Genomic DNA, 17,698 nt, shown 5'->3' with positions numbered 1-17,698 from the left:
ATGGTAAATCCGATTTGCCACGCCACTCTATTTGCTCGTTTGCGATACACGTGTGTTTGTGTGTGTGTGTGTGTGTGTGTGTGGATGTGGATGGGGGACTAGTATAATGTCCCTCATGCGAACCAGCTAAGAGCTGCTTTGTAATGAATGAGATCATATTAGAAAATATAACAAGTAATACAAAGTTAGAAAAAAGCATTAGTGGTCATTACCGATAGGCATAAACAGGTCAAATACACATACATACTGTAGCAGTAGCCGTATCTTCTTATCCGTATATGGTTGTACGTCTTATGGTTGTACCTGCGCTCCATGATGCCGAAGAGCAAAGGCAACAATTTTTCATTAGTTTCCCCCCTTCCCTGTCACTTGTAGATGCTATTGTCTTTTTTTCCCTTCCCTACACAATTGCCTGTCTGTCCTTGATCCAGAGGGCACAGAGGGCAGAGGAGGACATGAGACAATGGCGACTGGCACAGTGGCGGCCTCCCACTTCCTCCTTCTAGACCTGGATTACTTATTATGGTCAAATGCATTAAAGAAATAAATAAAAATGCTCATATATTTCACGTCATATTGTCATTGGATTATACACGCAATTTAGTGGCTTATTTTAAGTGTGTCATCATTAAAAATTGGTGGGAAAAAGAGATGGAGTTGGAGTTGAATATAGGACAAAGACATGTACCTGTGTGTAAGCAGATGCGACATTGGCTTTGACTTTGTGGCTTATTTGCAATATTTGTGTTTATTTCTGCTATCAAATATGGCTGTTATCATTAATAACAGGTGGGAGGAGTGACGGCATTAACAGTAGGACAAAAACATGCATCCTTGCATGAGCAGGTGTAATATGGGCTTTCAGTTTGGGACTTATTTAAAATATTTATTTAAAATTGTCTATTTTTGATACCAAATATGACAGTTAATGCCATCACCCCTGTCACAAGTTAACTATACAACAGCTACATGAAAACCGTGCTTGAGCAAAAAGTATCATTGATTTTGGCTTTTTTAAAGTTTTTATTTCCGCTAATAAAAGTGATGGTTATAATTACTTACTGTTGGAAGAAATTATAAATAAAACCGCACAGGAGCAAATGTACAATGGGTTTTTGAATTTGTGGCTTATATTTGTTTATTTGTGACATGAAAGGTGGGGATTGCCATTACGTAATAACTGGTGGGAGGAGTGATGGCATTAACTATACGATGGATACATGCACCTTTGCTTGAGCAGGCGTCACACGGGCTTTGACATTTTAGGTATTATATTGATTTGTTTAAGTCTGCTATGAATGGTGAAGGGTATAATCAACCACTGGTAGGAAAAGCACCCCCCCGACCCCAAATTGCTAAAAAATGGATGGATGGTAGGACGAGTGATGGCTTTAACTAAATGACAGATACATGAAACTGCATGGGAAAACGTAACATGCTTTGAATTTACGGCTTATTTAAAGTGGTTTTGTTGAGGTGTGGCCATTATCATTAATAACTGGTGGGTGGAGTAATGGCGTTACGATAAGAAAGACACATATACCTGTGCTTGAGCAGATATCCCATGGGCTTCGACTTTGTGATTACACACACACACACACACACACACACACACACACACACACACACACACACACACACACACACAAACACAAACACAAACACACACACACACACACACACACCCACAAGACACATGCAGATGTGTATTGCTACTAAAGCAGGGTAGTGCAAACAATCGTGCAACTTCCTGTCCCACGCCCAACCGACACATGCCATCACCTGACAGCTGGAAAATGAGGAAGTTCACTTCCACAAGCAGAAGTGCAGAAGTGATTTATGCAAACTACTGCAGGTTGTTGGCGGCGGTGCTCTCTCTGTGAGACAATGTTGTAGTGAAGTATACAGGCATACATTAAGGATGGTGGTGTGGTGATGAACAGAGCTCAAGAAAGGGCATTAAGGGAGGGGCCACCTTCTGAGAAACAGGAGGGTGTGGATATGTAAGGAAGTAGGCAAGAAAGGTTGGGCAATGGTGTGTGTAGTACACGAGTGTTGCACAAAGCAGCCTTACAGGAAGCGAAGGGCAGGCTTGTGTCCGAGCACATACAGTTGTGATCAAAATTATTCAACCCCTACACAATGTTGGTGTTTTAGCAAGTTGGACATTTATTCCGTATTTTGTTTATAGTCATATCAAATACAGATGTGTCAAATAGACAAATGCAACTTAAATTGTAACACTGTATTTTACAAAATACCAAAAAAGGACATTTTTCTTAATATCTCATTGACAAAATTATTCAACCCCTTGAAGATCATACTCTTAAGAACAGAATTTGAATAAGGTCTTTTCAATCAGGTGTTGAAAACACCTGTAGATGTGATTAGAACCATAACGAGCAACAATTAAATCTGATTGAAAAAGACTGTGTCGCTCAGCTTTTTGTAGATGGTCAATGGTGTATTTGCAACATGGTGAAGTCCAGGGAGTGGTCAAAGAAGTCAAAAGAGGAGGTAATTTCTCTTCATAAGAAAGGATATGGATATAAGAAAATATCAAAGACATTACACATTCCAAGAGACACAGTTGAGAGCATAATTTGCAAGTTTAAAGCTAAAGGCACAGTGGAAACACTACCTGGGCGTGGTAGAAAGCGGATGCTGTGTGCGTACAGTGGTGAAAAACCACCGGGTAACAGCTGAGGAACTACAACAGGACATTGCAGAGGGGGGAACGCAGGTTTCGTCCCAGACAATAAGGCGCGCACTACGAGATGAAGGCCTCCATGCTAGAACTCCCAGGCGCACCCCACTTCTGACTACCAGGCACAAGAAAATAGACTCCAGTATGCCAAAAATCATCTGGAAAAACCCCAAAGGTTTTGGGAAACTGTTCTATGGAGTGATGAGACAAAACTGGAACTCTTTGGTCCTATGAATCAACATTATGTCTGGAGGAGAAAAAAATGAAGCTTACAAAGAGAAGAACACTTTGCCTACTGTTAAGCAGGGTGAGGGGTCAATCATGCTCTGGGGCTGTTTCTCTGCCTCAGGTACCGGGAATCTCCAGCGCGTTCAAGGCATTATGAATCATATTTCCTAGCAGGATATATTAGCTGCAAATGTCATGAAGTCAGTGACAAAGCTGAGGCTTGGGAGACGTTGGACCTTCCAACAGGACAACGATCCCAAGCATACCTCCAAATCAACATCAGAGTGGTTGCAGAAGAAGGGCTGGAAGACTCTGGAGTGGCCTTCACAGTCCCCAGACCTACATCCAATAGAAAACCTGTGGTTGGACTTGAAGAAGGCAGTTGCAGCACGCAAGCCCAAGAATATGAACGAACTGGAGGCCTTTGCCCAAGAGGAATGGGCTAAAATACCTGAAGATCCTTGCAAGAAGCTTGTGTCAAGTTATGTATCACGTTTGAAGGATGTAATTACTGCCAAAGGGTGTTCTACTAAGTACTAAAGATGCATGTAACTAGGGGGTTGAATTATTTTGTCAATGAGATATTAATAAAAATGTCCTTTTTTGGTATTTTGTAAAATACAGTGTTACAATTTAAGTTGCATTTGTCTATTTGACGCATCTTTATTTGATATGACTATAAACAAAATACGGAATAAATGTCCAACTTGCTAAAACACCAAAATTGTGTGGGGGTTGAATAATTTTGATCACAACTGTACACATAAATGGGGACTTGTGTGACTTTTTTCTGCCCCGATGATCACAACAAGTGTAGTGACAGCTCATCGTCACGCATGACGGCACCTCAAAATCTTCCTTTTGCCTATATATCTTTGTAGATGTGTGTCTGTGTGCACCATCTGCCCTCACTGCACATCTGTCCTTCTCATCCCTGGAGTAGCTGGATGCACTGCAGCCATATATGACCCACTTTTGTCTCAGTCAACATCTTGTGGGAGCCAAAGTTCAAGTGAGCACACTGGAAACTTCCATAGTACAGTACAATCTGGTATTCATAGCGCTTCACTTTTTCCACATTTTGTTATGTTACAGTCCAAAATGGAATACATTTATGTTTGTCCTCCAAATTGTACAGACTATACCAAACAATGACCAGGAGATAATTATTATTTTAATTTCGCAAATGTATTTAAACCAAAATATTTACATGTACATAAGTATTTGTAGCATTTTCTCAAGACTTTGTTGATGCACCTTTGGCAGCAACTACAGCCACAAGTCTTTTTGAATACGATGCCACAAGCTTGGCATATCTATCTTTGGGCAGTTTCGCCCATTCCTTTCAAGCTGCATCCAGTATGATGGGAAGCGCTGGTTTTCATCTACGATGTATCTGTACATTGTTGCATATGCAGGTATTTAACCCAAAAAGGGGCTTTTCCTATGTAATTTATTGTTTTCAACATTTGAACAGCTACGGTCAGTTTTATTTTCTGAAATGAAACATCAGGTCTATATAAAGTCCTGAAGTAAATACATCAAAAAAAAAAATATATCTGTGCAGTTAGTCTAATGTTGAACTTGCTGCTTTTTCCTCTGTTTCAAATACCACGGATATCAAATAAATATTACAGAACCATCAGTCACAGTGCTAGCATAAGTAAGCAATATTGGTTTAAAATAACAGATTTAACAAATAAATATCTATCTGTATTACATGTTCAAGTTGCGAATGTCCAGGGTCAGTGGTGTGCTATCAGGGCCAGCAATGCCTTCTCTGCTGGCCTAACATAACAAGAAATCCTGACCATAATTAAAGATAAAACATTTTTTTAATTTACTTTCCCTAAATATCTAAAATTATTCATATTCTCTTGATGTCCTATTTTGCTCGTGCTAGTGCTGTTTTTAGTTTTGGTTTGTATCCAATCAGAATTCAGCTAGCTTATGCCATGCTGTACCAATCAACAATGTGGGGGGACATAGATTGGATAGAAAATTGTGATAGCCAATCAGATCACGTGTTGTTGTCAGGAAGGCATTCTAGATGGCTTCATATTCAACGTGATGTTTACGCATCCTGTGCTTGGATACTCATCGGGACCTTTAGTGGATGAATTTGAGAACACAGAGTTGAGAGACAATCAGATCACAAGTTGTTGACAGTAGTCTCGCTAAGTAGCCTGATGTTAGAGACTGTAATGGTCATTCCAAAGAGAGTATTCAGTCTCTAGTTGCAACTCAGCAAGAAGTGTTAACCCTCAAGGAAGAAGAAGAAAATATTGATTAGGTGGCAGATATATATTGTGATGTTATGAGCTAGGTAACATAAGAACTCCTTATGTTTCACAGTAATGAAGAGCATGCGCAGTAGCCCCGTTTAGGTTGTTTACTGTAGCCATGTCGGCAGCTGGATGTTTTTGATGAGCACGCTGTAGAGTAAACTTTAACAACTCAGCCAACACGCCTCATCTGCATATTTTATGATTAGACACCTATATTTGCAAGGCCATTTACGAGAAGGATATTTAAAGAGAAACTACACCTTGTGAGACGATGTCGGCCAACCCCGGAAACTCAAATGGGTGCTACAAATTGTGAGTTAAAATATTTTGTTTCTTTATTTTCTCACGATTAGTGTGTTTTTTGCAATTTTAATCTTGACAGGACCATGTAAAATATGTTTTAATTGCTGATGCGGTTTTATTTATTTTTCAATGCGGCAAAAAATAACCCGTTTTGTACACTGTTGAGCGGTGTTTTTACGCACAGTATGGCGTAAACGTGTTTCTGTATAGTATTCTTCAGCACTGGTCATGGGGTGAAAAATTATGGTATTTTGAGAGATAATCACTGAAGTTGGACATCACTGAAGGTCTAGGTGGAAAATATACATACATGCCCATAAATGATGTGTCAAAAAAAGGATATATAAACATTTTGCATCACTTTTACGTTAATTGAGAAGACTCCAGTTGGCGATGAGGGGATTGAAGGAGGAGAAAGAAAAGAAGAGGTGCCTTAATTCGTACTTTCCTACGAGTTCTTTTCTTAATTTCAGTGTTTCTGTCCTTCTGTTTTTCACAAAAACCCATAGCAAAAATGTTGTCCATATATTGTCGGACACCCGTATCATACGAAAAAGTTTTATACATGATATATATTATTGTCATTAGACGGTGATGTACCAAATGAAGTGTCCAGCAAGTGTTCATGTGCAGACAATGCTGCTTTATACAAGTTTGCACATTCAATATAAAAAAATTGGGCCTTCTCCTACTGAAACCTGTTTTTGGGTCACCCACACTTCAGTGTTTCCTCTCCTCAGCTGACGACAGCATGAGTTTTATCGAGCATTTTTTCTCTCCCCAGCCCCCTTTCAAGCAGAATGACACACACATATAAAACCTACTTCCCGGGCCACAGCAGAGACCCCCAATGTTCCGCTGAGAGGCACACAAAGGCCGACACTGGCAGCGGTGATGTGGGAAAGAGCATCGTCATTGACTACAAGGAGCTGAGTCAGCCATGGCTAAATCTCTTTGTGAACGTTTAAAGAGTGAAGCGCTCATCATCGACTCGCATACAATCCAACCGACCAACGTTAGCATGCTAGTGTTAGCATTCCTGTTTACTCTTAAAAACAACAGGCACACTTTAATGATCTGCTGCACAAAGATAAGAAAATAATACTGCCAGGGAAAGAGAAAAGTAATCGGTTTATCCATTTAGCTGATTCAATTCCATCCATCTTAGCCTGTGTGTTGTGCAGTCATATGGAAGATACATAACTGTGTTTTGGATTGGCGCTGACAACTACGCAGAGGCAAGCATGGATTCGTGTTCGTTCTCAGCGGCAATAAAGTTAGTGAACACAGCAAAAGACATGGGAAACTTTCACATTTAAATCGATATGGTACTAATTCCCGGTAGCTGGGAATCGATACAGGTACTCAACTTTTGTGTGTGTTCTAAAGGTGTGAAATAAAACGTAATTGTTAAATAAGAAAAAAAAAAGAAATTACATTTGTCTTTTAATTTAACCGTTACCACTGAGCTGTGCTGTTTAGTGGTTATTTTGTTTTCTTACACTTTGTCTCATTTCCAAGTAATATATAGTAGACTTTGCATACAGTTAAATTTCTAAGACGTTAGCTGGTGTGTTGCTTTAGTCAGGAAGTACTCTTTGCTATTAAGTCTTGACAGTTAGTTTTTATGTTGAGCCCTACAAAGTGTTGTACTTATTACACAACAGTTGTTTGATTTTAGCGTGCAGTTGTAATTTCATTACCAAATGTGGAGGTGTTTAAATCCATCCATCCCATCCATTTTCTCCCGCTTGTCCCTTTCTGGGTCGCGGGGGGTGCTGGAGCCTCTCTCAGCTGCATTCGGGCAGAAAGCGGGGTAAACCTCAAATCGGCACGTAAAAAAAACGCTGATGTTAATCCTTACCATGTCTATGGCAAATCAATTTTTAAGTAGCATCAAACTGGCACATTTTAAAAAGTATTTCTTGGCCACATGTATTCAGTGAAACGAAAATAAATGTAAAACGGCATCAATATACATGAATTAAAAATGCATCAAGCATCGATTTTTAATCAAATTTTAGTACTTGAATTGTAATGGAATCAAGAGGTGTACAAAGATTCCTACCTTTAGTATCCACTGTGATTCTATATGCTGTGATTCATTCACCCAGCAATCTTCCAGCAATGGTCTAACTAGAAGATCATTTAAATTATCCCTGGGAGCCACTCGGGGTTGAGTATCTGTGGATTGCTCAAATATGCTGCCATGTACTTTGTTAACCTAGAAATGTTGTGGCAATATTGTGGAAGATTGCAACACTTATGCTGTTCAAAACCACAAAAGGCTATTTTTGCATGATAGCTAGCAAATTATTTATATGATTAATATGTCATGTTGATTCAATTTAAATTTTGATATAAGTAAATTTATGCGCAACATATATGCAGTGGCTCGAAGGTCAAAACACTTACCAAATGCTCTCCCAGATCGCTCATTGCTAGGCTGCTAACAGCTTGGTTCCTGGGGACGATGGTATGTTGTGATGTTATTTGGCAAATTTGTGTTTCAAAAAGCTATGATGCAGTATAGAGCAGTAAGGGCCTGATTTACTAACATCTAAATTCCTTGCGCTAAACAGTGTGAGCAATCCATAAAATAGTGTGTACTATTAGTGGGCGTGTTGAGAGAAAAGTGGGGCAGACCGCCTTCTTTCAATGAGTATTTTGTGTGTACTATACAGAGCATCACCACTGAGACACTTTCGTTTACTGCACATTCATGTTATCATGCTCCTTCCTGGGTCATTGTGCTATGTTTTTAAAAAAACAGGAGACATGTACCACTTTTTATGGGCATTTTAGAAGCAGTCATGGAGTGAATCTAAATTGACAGTACCTTTTTTTTTCTTTATATATTTCCCTAATGAAAGTGAATGGGAGTAAGGCTGCAGATCAAAAAATGCACACAGAAAGATGTTTTTATCATATTGGATACATGTAAGGTTCTAAGCATAGGGACCCCCCCAAGGTTGCGTGCTGAGCCCCCTACTGTACACCCTATTCACACACGACTGTGTGGCCTCCCAGAACAACACCAGTATAATCAAGTTTGCATATACTACGGTCATCAAGTTTGCAGATACTACGGTCGTGGGACTGATCACCGGGGGAGCTGAGGCAGCGTACAGAAGGGAGTTAGCGGAACAGGTGGCCTGGTGTCAGGATAATAATCTCTCCTTGAACACAGACAAGACCAAGGAGATGATTATTGGCGTCCAGTTACTGTGGAGCCGAGTGCACAGAAAATAGCGAGCAGAAATGTACAAAGAAATTGGGGCCTTGTAGAATCCACAGATCCAAAGACATGACAAGTAGTTCTAAGGACAATTTTATCTTCAATCGCCGTGAGACGACATCATTGGATCAAACGCTGCTGGCAAACTTTGCCGCTTGTAGAGAGGAGGAGCTTCACGTCTGTGTTTACATTATAGTTGAGTGCATTGAAAACATAAAATGTAGATTGTTACGCAAACTCCTTTATTTAAATGGAATAAAAGCTCAGCAGAAAAAGATGGTAGCGAGAAAGTCTCAAGTCATTTTAATCTCAAACTTTCGTCAAAACAAATTAAGTCTTTCCTCATACCAACACGTCCGGCTACACAACAATAGCGCTTCGCTTCACATTCGGTATAACTAACAAAACAACGAAAAGTTGTTTTACAATACGATCATGCTTTGTCAGAGATGTTTTGTGATGTTATTCTGTGACATTTCTACCTAAATCATTTGTTTTATAGCCGATTGAAATAAAGTGTATTGTAATAGCGCCGGTGATCTGACTGCGGTAGACTGTTTTTGAACAAGTCAGCCTTTCATTTATGCTCACAAATAGCACTGTCGAATTTAATAGAAAAAAAGTGCGACACACATGACGACTCCATCCTCAAACACTTTCTCCTTTTCATCTCCTTCTTCGCTCCCACTGAGACTAGGTTTAATACTGCAGGCATGCCTGCCACAGCCCTATGCAGCCCACACCGAGGAATTATAGTTCACTACACAATATTACCATCGGTTATAAAAGAATATGGTAATATTCTTTTATAATACGGTAATATTATTTTATAACCAGTTCTGATTGATAGTCTGCAATTACAGAATGTTTCAAGAGCTGAATATTACATTTCATCATTAAATAGAGAAGGTAAAAAAATGTGATGCTGAAAAACAAATATGACTAAATTGTACAACATGTAATGTACATGATTTCAGAAGCATTTATTCAGGTAAAAATATCACATTATACATGATCAAACTTTGACATTCAAAGCATGACCGTAACAATTCACATTTTGTGTTATGAATGCGTGAAACTGGTTTGTAAATATGGAAGTGTAGCTTCTCTTCTGAATACAAGTGCCCCTGCAGCAGGAATACAAATTCTGTATTTCTAAAAAATACAAAAAACTGGCAAGACACCAACGCAATGCAGGTAATTGTTTTTTATTGTCTTTAAAAGCTTGTTTATGTCCTTTTTGTGTTGAGCTGTTATTAAAAGGATAATGTGTAAAAAACACATTTCATTAAAGCAAACTAATTGTTCAGTCGTGGTATTAAAACTCTAAATTATCTGTCTTGGGTATGTATATTAATAATGAATTATTATATCTGCGATTAATTTTGAGTTAACTATGAACAAACTGTGATTAATCGCAATTCCATTCATCCATTTTCTTCCGCTTGACCTTTTCAGGGTCCCGGGGGTGCTGGACTATATCAGCTGCATTTGGCGGAAAGGTGGGGTAAACCTTGCAATTAAATATTTTAATAATTTGACAGCACTATTTTGTTGTGTAAAGTGTAGCTAAAAAAGCATACCCCGTGGTTTAGAGAAGAAACTAGAGCTCAGAAATTATTATGTAGAAAGCTGGAACGCAAATGGCGCACGACTAAACTTGAGATGCACCATCAAGCATGGAGTGATGGTTTAATAACTTATAAACGCATGCTTACCTTAGCTAAAGCTGAATATTACTCAAATCTCATCCACCGTAATAAAAACGATCCTAAATTTTTGTTTAGTACGGTAGCATCGCTAACCCAACAAGGGACTCCTTCCAGTAGCTCCACCCACTCAGCTGATGACTTTATGCAATTCTTTAGTAAGAAAATTGAAGTCATTAGAAAGGATATTAAAGACAATGCGTCCCAGCTACAACTGGGTTCTATTAACACTGACACGATTGTATATACGGCGGATACTGCCCTCCAAAATAGTTTCTCTTGTTTTGTGGAAATAACATTAGAGGAATTGTTACAATGTGTAAATGGAATAAAACAAACAACATGTTTACTTGACCCACTTCTTGGGAAACTGATCAAGGAGCTCTTTGTATTATTAGGTCCATCAGTGCTAAATATTATAAACTTATCACTTTCCTCGGGCACTGTTCCCCTAGCATTTAAAAAAGCGGTTATTCATCCTCTTCTTAAAAGACCTAACCTCGATCCTGACCTCATGGTAAACTACCGACCGGTGTCTCACCTTCCCTTTATTTCAAAAATCCTCGAAAAAATTGTTGCGGAGCAGTTAAATGAACACTTAGCGTCTAACAATCTATGTGAAACCTTTCAATCCGGTTTCAGGGCAAATCACTCCACGGAGACAGCCCTCGCAAAAATGACTAATGATCTATTGCTAACGATGGATTCTGATGCGTCATCTATGTTGCTGCTCCTCGATCTTAGCGCTGCTTTCGATACCGTCGATCATAATATTTTATTAGAACGTATCAAAACACGAATTGGTATGTCGGACTTAGCCCTGTCTTGGTTTAACTCTTATCTTACTGATAGGATGCAGTGCGTCTCCCATAACAATGTGACCTCGGACTACGTTAAGGTAACGTGTGGAGTTCCCCAGGGTTCGGTCCATGGCCCTGCACTCTTCAGCATCTACATGCTGCCGCTAGGTGACATCATACGCAAATACGGTATTAGCTTTCACTGTTATGCTGATGACACCCAACTCTACATGCCCCTAAAGCTGACCAACACGCCGGATTGTAGTCAGCTGGAGGCGTGTCTTAATGAAATTAAACAATGGATGTCCGCTAACTTTTTGCAACTCAACTCCAAAAAAACGGAAATGCTGATTATCGGTCCTGCTAGACACCGACCTCTATTTAATGATACAACTCTAACATTTGACAACCAAACAATTAAACAAGGCGACACGGTAAAGAATCTGGGTGTTATCTTTGACCCAACTCTCTCCTTTGAGTCACACATCAAAAGCGTTACTAAAACGGCCTTCTTTCATCTCCGTAATATCGCTAAAATTCGCTCCATCTGTCCACTAAAGACGCTGAGATCATTATCCATGCGTTTGTTACGTCTCGTCTCGATTACTGTAACGTATTATTTTTGGGTCTCCCCATGTCTAGCATTAAAAGATTACAGTTGGTACAAAATGCGGCTGCTAGACTTTTGACAAGAACAAGAAAGTTTGATCACATTACGCCTGTACTGGCTTTCCTGCACTGGCTTCCTGTGCACTTAAGATGTGACTTTAAGGTTTTACTACTTACGTATAAAATACTACACGGTCTAGCTCCATCCTATCTTGCCGATTGTATTGTACCATATGTCCCGGCAAGAAATCTGCGTTCAAAGGACTACGGCTTATTAGTGATTCCCAAAGCCCAAAAAAAGTCTGTGGGCTATAGAGCGTTTTCATTTCGGGCTCCAGTACTCTGGAATGCCCGAAAGCATTTAAGTCTCACCTTAAAACTCATTTGTATACTCTAGCCTTTAAATAGACTCCCTTTTTAGACCAGTTGATCTGCTGTTTCTTTTCTTTTTCTCCTATGTCCCACTCTCCCTTGTGGAGGGGGTCCGGTCCTATCCGGTGGCCATGTACTGCTCGCCTGTGTATCGGCTGGGGACATCTATGCGCTTTTGATCCGCCTCCGCTTGGGATGTTTTCCTGCTGGCTCCGCTGTGAACGGGACTCTCGCTTCTGTGTTGGATCCGCTTTGGACTGGACTCTTGCGACTGTGTTGGATCCATTATGGATTGAACTTTCACAGTATCATGTTAGACCCGCTCAACATCCATTGCTTTCCTCCTCTCCAAGGTTCTCATAGTCATCATTGTCACCGACGTCCCACTGAGTGTGAGTTTTCCTTGCCCTTATATGGGCCTACCGAGGATGTCGTAGTGGTTTGTGCAGCCCTTTGAGACAGTAGTGATTTAGGGCTATATAAGTAAACATTGATTGATTGATTGATATACCGCACTCTGTTGTTCAAATTTAACGCTACATTTATTTAACCAGTTTTGGTCGCCAGAGTTATTCATCCGCCATCAACAACACGACAATAAATACAATACAGAGAAACTGGAAGGGACTCGTCGCCCAATGTTCCAATAGGAACGGGAGGAAGTAAGTCTAAGTCCGTATACCAAAAGGATCAAATGCAGGTACCGTTACACAAGAAATTTCAATGCAATAGTTTACTTCAGTTGATACCTTTAAAAAAGGTCATGAGTACCAATGAATCCTAACAAAACACATTTACAAAAAAACGGCATGAAGAAATTAAAAAAAGACTATAAAAACTTCACTTAGGTTCTGTGTAGTGCCTGACATCATTAGAGTCAGTACTAAAGTGAGGACGAAACTACTTCTTCTGCAGCTTTTTTAACTGCGATTTACCTGCATGAGGGGCATTATCGCCACCTACTGTTCACTATTCCAAGTGACAACGCAGATTCTCTGAGTAAGTTAACTTGAATAATACAATGTCTGTGAGATATTGCCACATTCATGTTCACAACACTAACCCACTGATCGTAAACTCTATTTTGGTTAAAATCTAGTGAACTCACTTAGTTATTTCTAGTAAGGTATACCATTTGGTTATACAAAGTAAGCAATTTCAATACATATGTACTTTGTTGTCAAGTCTGTGTTAAAAGTCAGATTTTCACAATTTATTTTTATTTTTTTCAGGGTCCATATTGGCATCTAAATTACTCAACCACGGCTGGTTTCATTGTGACAAATGTGCTGCGCTGTTGCCGCCCTGTCAGATGGTGGGAGTACTGCATACATGAGCAAGCTTGATGAATGAATTGATTAACGTGGACCCCGACTTAAACAAGTTGAAAAACTTATTCGGGTGTTACCATTTAGTGGTCAATTGTACGGAATATGTAATGAACTGTGCAATCAACTAATAAAAGTATCAATCAATCAATCAATCAATCAAATGGTTGGGTGTTGTTCGGCGGGCCAAATTTAAAGCGGATATGACCCTAGGGCCGCCACTCGAAAAGACTTGCTGTATACCAACATTAACCCTAATGACACTGTTAGCACTGCAGCTTTAGGCTAGCTAGTAGCCACAACAACACAGTACTTCCTCATTATGCACCAATAATGATTACAGCGAGCGAAACTGCTTTCATAAACCCCTAGAATTATGAGAATGAATTTTAATGTCATAGAATCCGAATTTCTACTCAATTATCTGGCAGTTCTGAGACTACTTTACATAATAAAGCTTAAAACAAGGCCGTGTCAGACACAAATAAAAGTTACATGACACACTCTTTACATTTCTGTCTACTCTCTTTGTCTTCTCTCGATCACAAGGATCTCTCTTGCTGTGTTTGCATAGCAGCCCACGCAGCAATCGTTCGCAGAAAATAAGAGTGCGGAGACGTTTCCGGAAGATGTGCCAAGGCAACGTTGCAATCATCTTGTGATGCACTTTGACACGCTTTGGTGAAGAGGCGCGTTGCTAAGGAGTGGGAAGATGCTGAGAGAGTGAACGACCAATAGTCCAGGGTTCTCTGGCTTAGCTAAGGGGTGGAGGGCGGGGGGGACAATACAGTAGAGGTCAGAGTTGAAGGACAGGTCATATTCTGGAAAGAGACAATCTGGAGAGGGGGTTTTATTCTAATCACTACTTGACCGCCGCTGCTTTAAAGTGCATCAACTTGATTAGTGGCAGCTTTTGGAGCGTCTCATCCGAGAAACGAATGGAAGATTTTAAGCACACTCTTCAACTGAGACACTCTGAGAACAAACTATATGTTTGGGAAACGATTAATCTGTGTAAAAAAATTGTTATCGATTGGGGACACCTAGTGGTCCTTTGTGGAAAAATTGGAATGGCAATTGGATTCATTAATAAAATTAAATAAATCAATAGATATACTATTTTTATCTGGTAATATCTAATTGTATAGTGGTACCTCAATTTGAGAGTGCTTTGCGATAAGAGCCGTCTCTCGGATGATTGTTGTATTTTAAGTTGCAAGCAAAAAATTGAGTTACAGTATACCCCTAATTAGTTGGCGTAGCAAATTTTACAGTGAATGAACCCTGTAAGATCAGACCGAAATATTTTGCTCTTAGTCACTGGCATTAACTTATAGTTTGAGATGCACATTGTTTTTCAAACATTGGGAAGGGGGTAAAAGGAGTGCAAAGTAAAGAGCTGAAAAGAAGTGGATGATGAAATACAAAAACAAATAATAGAAAATCTTATCAAGCATCATTGCTAGACTGCAACTTACTGAGGCAGTATGAGTCTAACGCAAGCCAAAAATGTTAAGGCAATCTCCAAAAAGCAGACATTGATCAATGAAAACATGTAAAAAGGGGCCGATGAAGTGTTTGACAAAAAAGTAGCTGGAAAGAGATACATTAGATGTCCACTCTACAAGGTAAATGAAGTACATTTTCATTATTTTATATAACCAAAGTAGTTATTAGTAATACATTTTATTGTATTGCTTTTTTAATAATATTTTTTCAACCAGAAATTTGTTTTCTTTTTATTTCAAGTAGAGACGTTGATTTGAGATACAAATGTTTTAAACTAAGAGCTCCTTCGCAGAATCAATTAAGCTCGTAAGTTGAGGTACTACCGCATAAGTTTTTTTTTCTCATTTTGAGCTTTTCTCTGTCATTGCTCGCCACAGTCAGTCAGAATTGTTTTCGCTCAGTTTTAGGCTGAATGCCCTTGTTGACGCAAACCTGACCAGGAATTTTCTTTATTTTTTATAACAAAGTAAATAAACGACCTTCGGATTATAAACAGGGATGTTCCTATTAGGGTTTAATGCTGCCAATTCCTATACAATCATTCATGAGTGAGATCCGCCAATACCGATATTGATCACATGTATTAACTAAATTATTCAATGTATTTATGGTGAATGCTATTGACAGCTTAACAATATCAACAAAATATTTAAAGTATTTCTTAATTCTCTATTACATACAATTATTGGAGCAAAGCAAAGTCAATAGTGCATAATAACTAAACAAATGTAAAATTACCTATTACTCAAAGTCTTCCTGCGTCCAATGAATTTTTCTCTGTTGTCGAGTTTAAAAAACAATAACGACAATAAAAACAAACAAAAAAACCCATTTCATTTTATCACTCTAGCATCGATTATATACTGATACTAACTCAGGTATCAACACCACCCATTCTTGGATGGATCTGCCCTTCTCTTACATGCCATGTACTGATTTACTGTAGACAATGCTGACACACTAAGAGTTCTTGTTATATTATCTCCTTTCTAAACTGTTGTTAATCTAAATGTGAATTTCCTGCTAATATCCGCTTACTTTCAGCTGAAACTTGGTCTCATCTACACTTCTTAAACTTTACCAAACACCTAATTCTTAGTGTTGTTTATAGCTAAGTTAGTTTAGCTATGAGCATGCCTGCTCCTAGCTTTCTCTTGTTGTGTAACACATTTTGCCTTGTCCTCCAGTGATAATACTTGATAATGATACTTAAAAAACTAGACAATTCCGTATATTTGCCATAGTGGAGGTGATTATTATTGAATTATGGGAGCGGCTCCACTCTGTGTGTAGGGACACATAATTAGCTGCCAGCCACTTGTCTGCCAGGGGACCAAAAATAAATACAGTGTCAGCCAGACAGAAACAGAGTTCGTGATCGGCCTTTAAGACATCAATTGGAAATGGCAAATCTTTTACCTGCTAAAATGTGTGTCAATTGAGTGTATTCCCACATCAAACAGTTTAATTACATCACAGCATGTCATAGCAATTTCCAAGTGACTGTGAGAAGTGTAAGACGTAGAAGTTGAGAAAAGTAGCTCACCTAAGAACATTAGACGACCAAAATGTTATCCCTGGTTGTTTATGATACTGTACCAACTGAATACATCATAAAGCATAAGGTCAGCTCAAGTGAATCCATTATCCCATTTGTGTTCCATACGAAATATATGAAGTAGCTGTCACAAACATTCATTCCCCCAAGAAGCCATCAGACAAATTGGATTTCGAAGCAGGACTCCTAAAAGTATTTTGAGTAACAGGCCGCACCTGACACCCTCTTCTTTCAAAACTCATCCATTACCTACAGCATGTGTCCACTTTCACAAACACTATATACTTTAAACACTTCTACTTAGGAAGGTGTGTAAGGGCATTCCCTCTGCAATCTGATGGGGTGGAAATTGCAGCCAAACATATGAGCAGACATACAAGAGGCTCACAGCAGCAGATGATGATGATGCTAAATAGCAGCATGTAATTTCTGGGTAAGGGCTCACTTTAAGGCAGCTTGGAAGACAAAGCACAAGAACTCACGGTTGAACTCCCTGGCGCAGACATAGGGCCTCCGCGGATGCTTCCGGAACCATTTGAGACGTCCAGGCAGCTCCATGGATGATTCCGGAATGTCAGTGGCCAAAAAGCTCATCCATCCCTTGGAGGTAACATGTACAGTCTTTGCAGAGCAAGGAAGGCAAGGGTGGGTGGAGGGGGGTGCTCCCTTCAGGCTTTCAGGCTCCTGCAGAGAAACATTATGGTGAAGGTTTAATATTTAATGCATGAGTCAGTGGAACTTAACTCTTACGGTACAAGGGAGAAGATCCAATCAGCTTCTGAAATGTGATACCTCCACATCAGTGGCACCTCGGGTTGGATGACCCTATACTTTTTATACTACGTCACACTTCTGGAACAATGAATCATAATTATTGACATCAAGTTAGAGAAAAATAAATGGAAAGAAGTGTCAGAATGGATGAAAATAACAAATTAAGATTCAGTACACTTGAAATTCATCAAAAACAGATATTAATTCCAAGTAAATTAGAAGCAGCACAAAAACATCTGTTTACATTCTTTTCATCAACTAATTTAAATTTAATC

General features: G+C 39.3%; 1 protein-coding gene across 4 annotated transcripts in view; it reads right to left on the bottom strand.

The window, feature by feature from the left end:
* ripor2 (RHO family interacting cell polarization regulator 2) overlaps positions 1–17,333 on the bottom strand; it is a 130,815-nt gene extending 113,482 nt beyond the window's left edge. Inside the window, exon 1 of one of the 4 annotated variants that reach the window (XM_061908509.1) lies at positions 17,132–17,333. In XM_061908509.1, the coding sequence (XP_061764493.1) occupies positions 17,132–17,243 (112 nt within the window). In that variant the 5' untranslated portion in view covers positions 17,244–17,333. Of the gene's footprint in view, positions 1–247; positions 330–17,131 lie in introns of those variants that run through there. The other 3 variants (XM_061908512.1, XM_061908514.1, XM_061908511.1) reach the window with 3 other exon arrangements.
* Positions 17,334–17,698: the final 365 nt, after the last annotated feature.

Source organism: Nerophis ophidion, linkage group LG08, assembly GCF_033978795.1.
Source record: "Nerophis ophidion isolate RoL-2023_Sa linkage group LG08, RoL_Noph_v1.0, whole genome shotgun sequence".
Classification (NCBI taxonomy): domain Eukaryota; kingdom Metazoa; phylum Chordata; class Actinopteri; order Syngnathiformes; family Syngnathidae; genus Nerophis; species Nerophis ophidion.
This window is presented reverse-complemented; position numbering and strand designations above follow the sequence as displayed.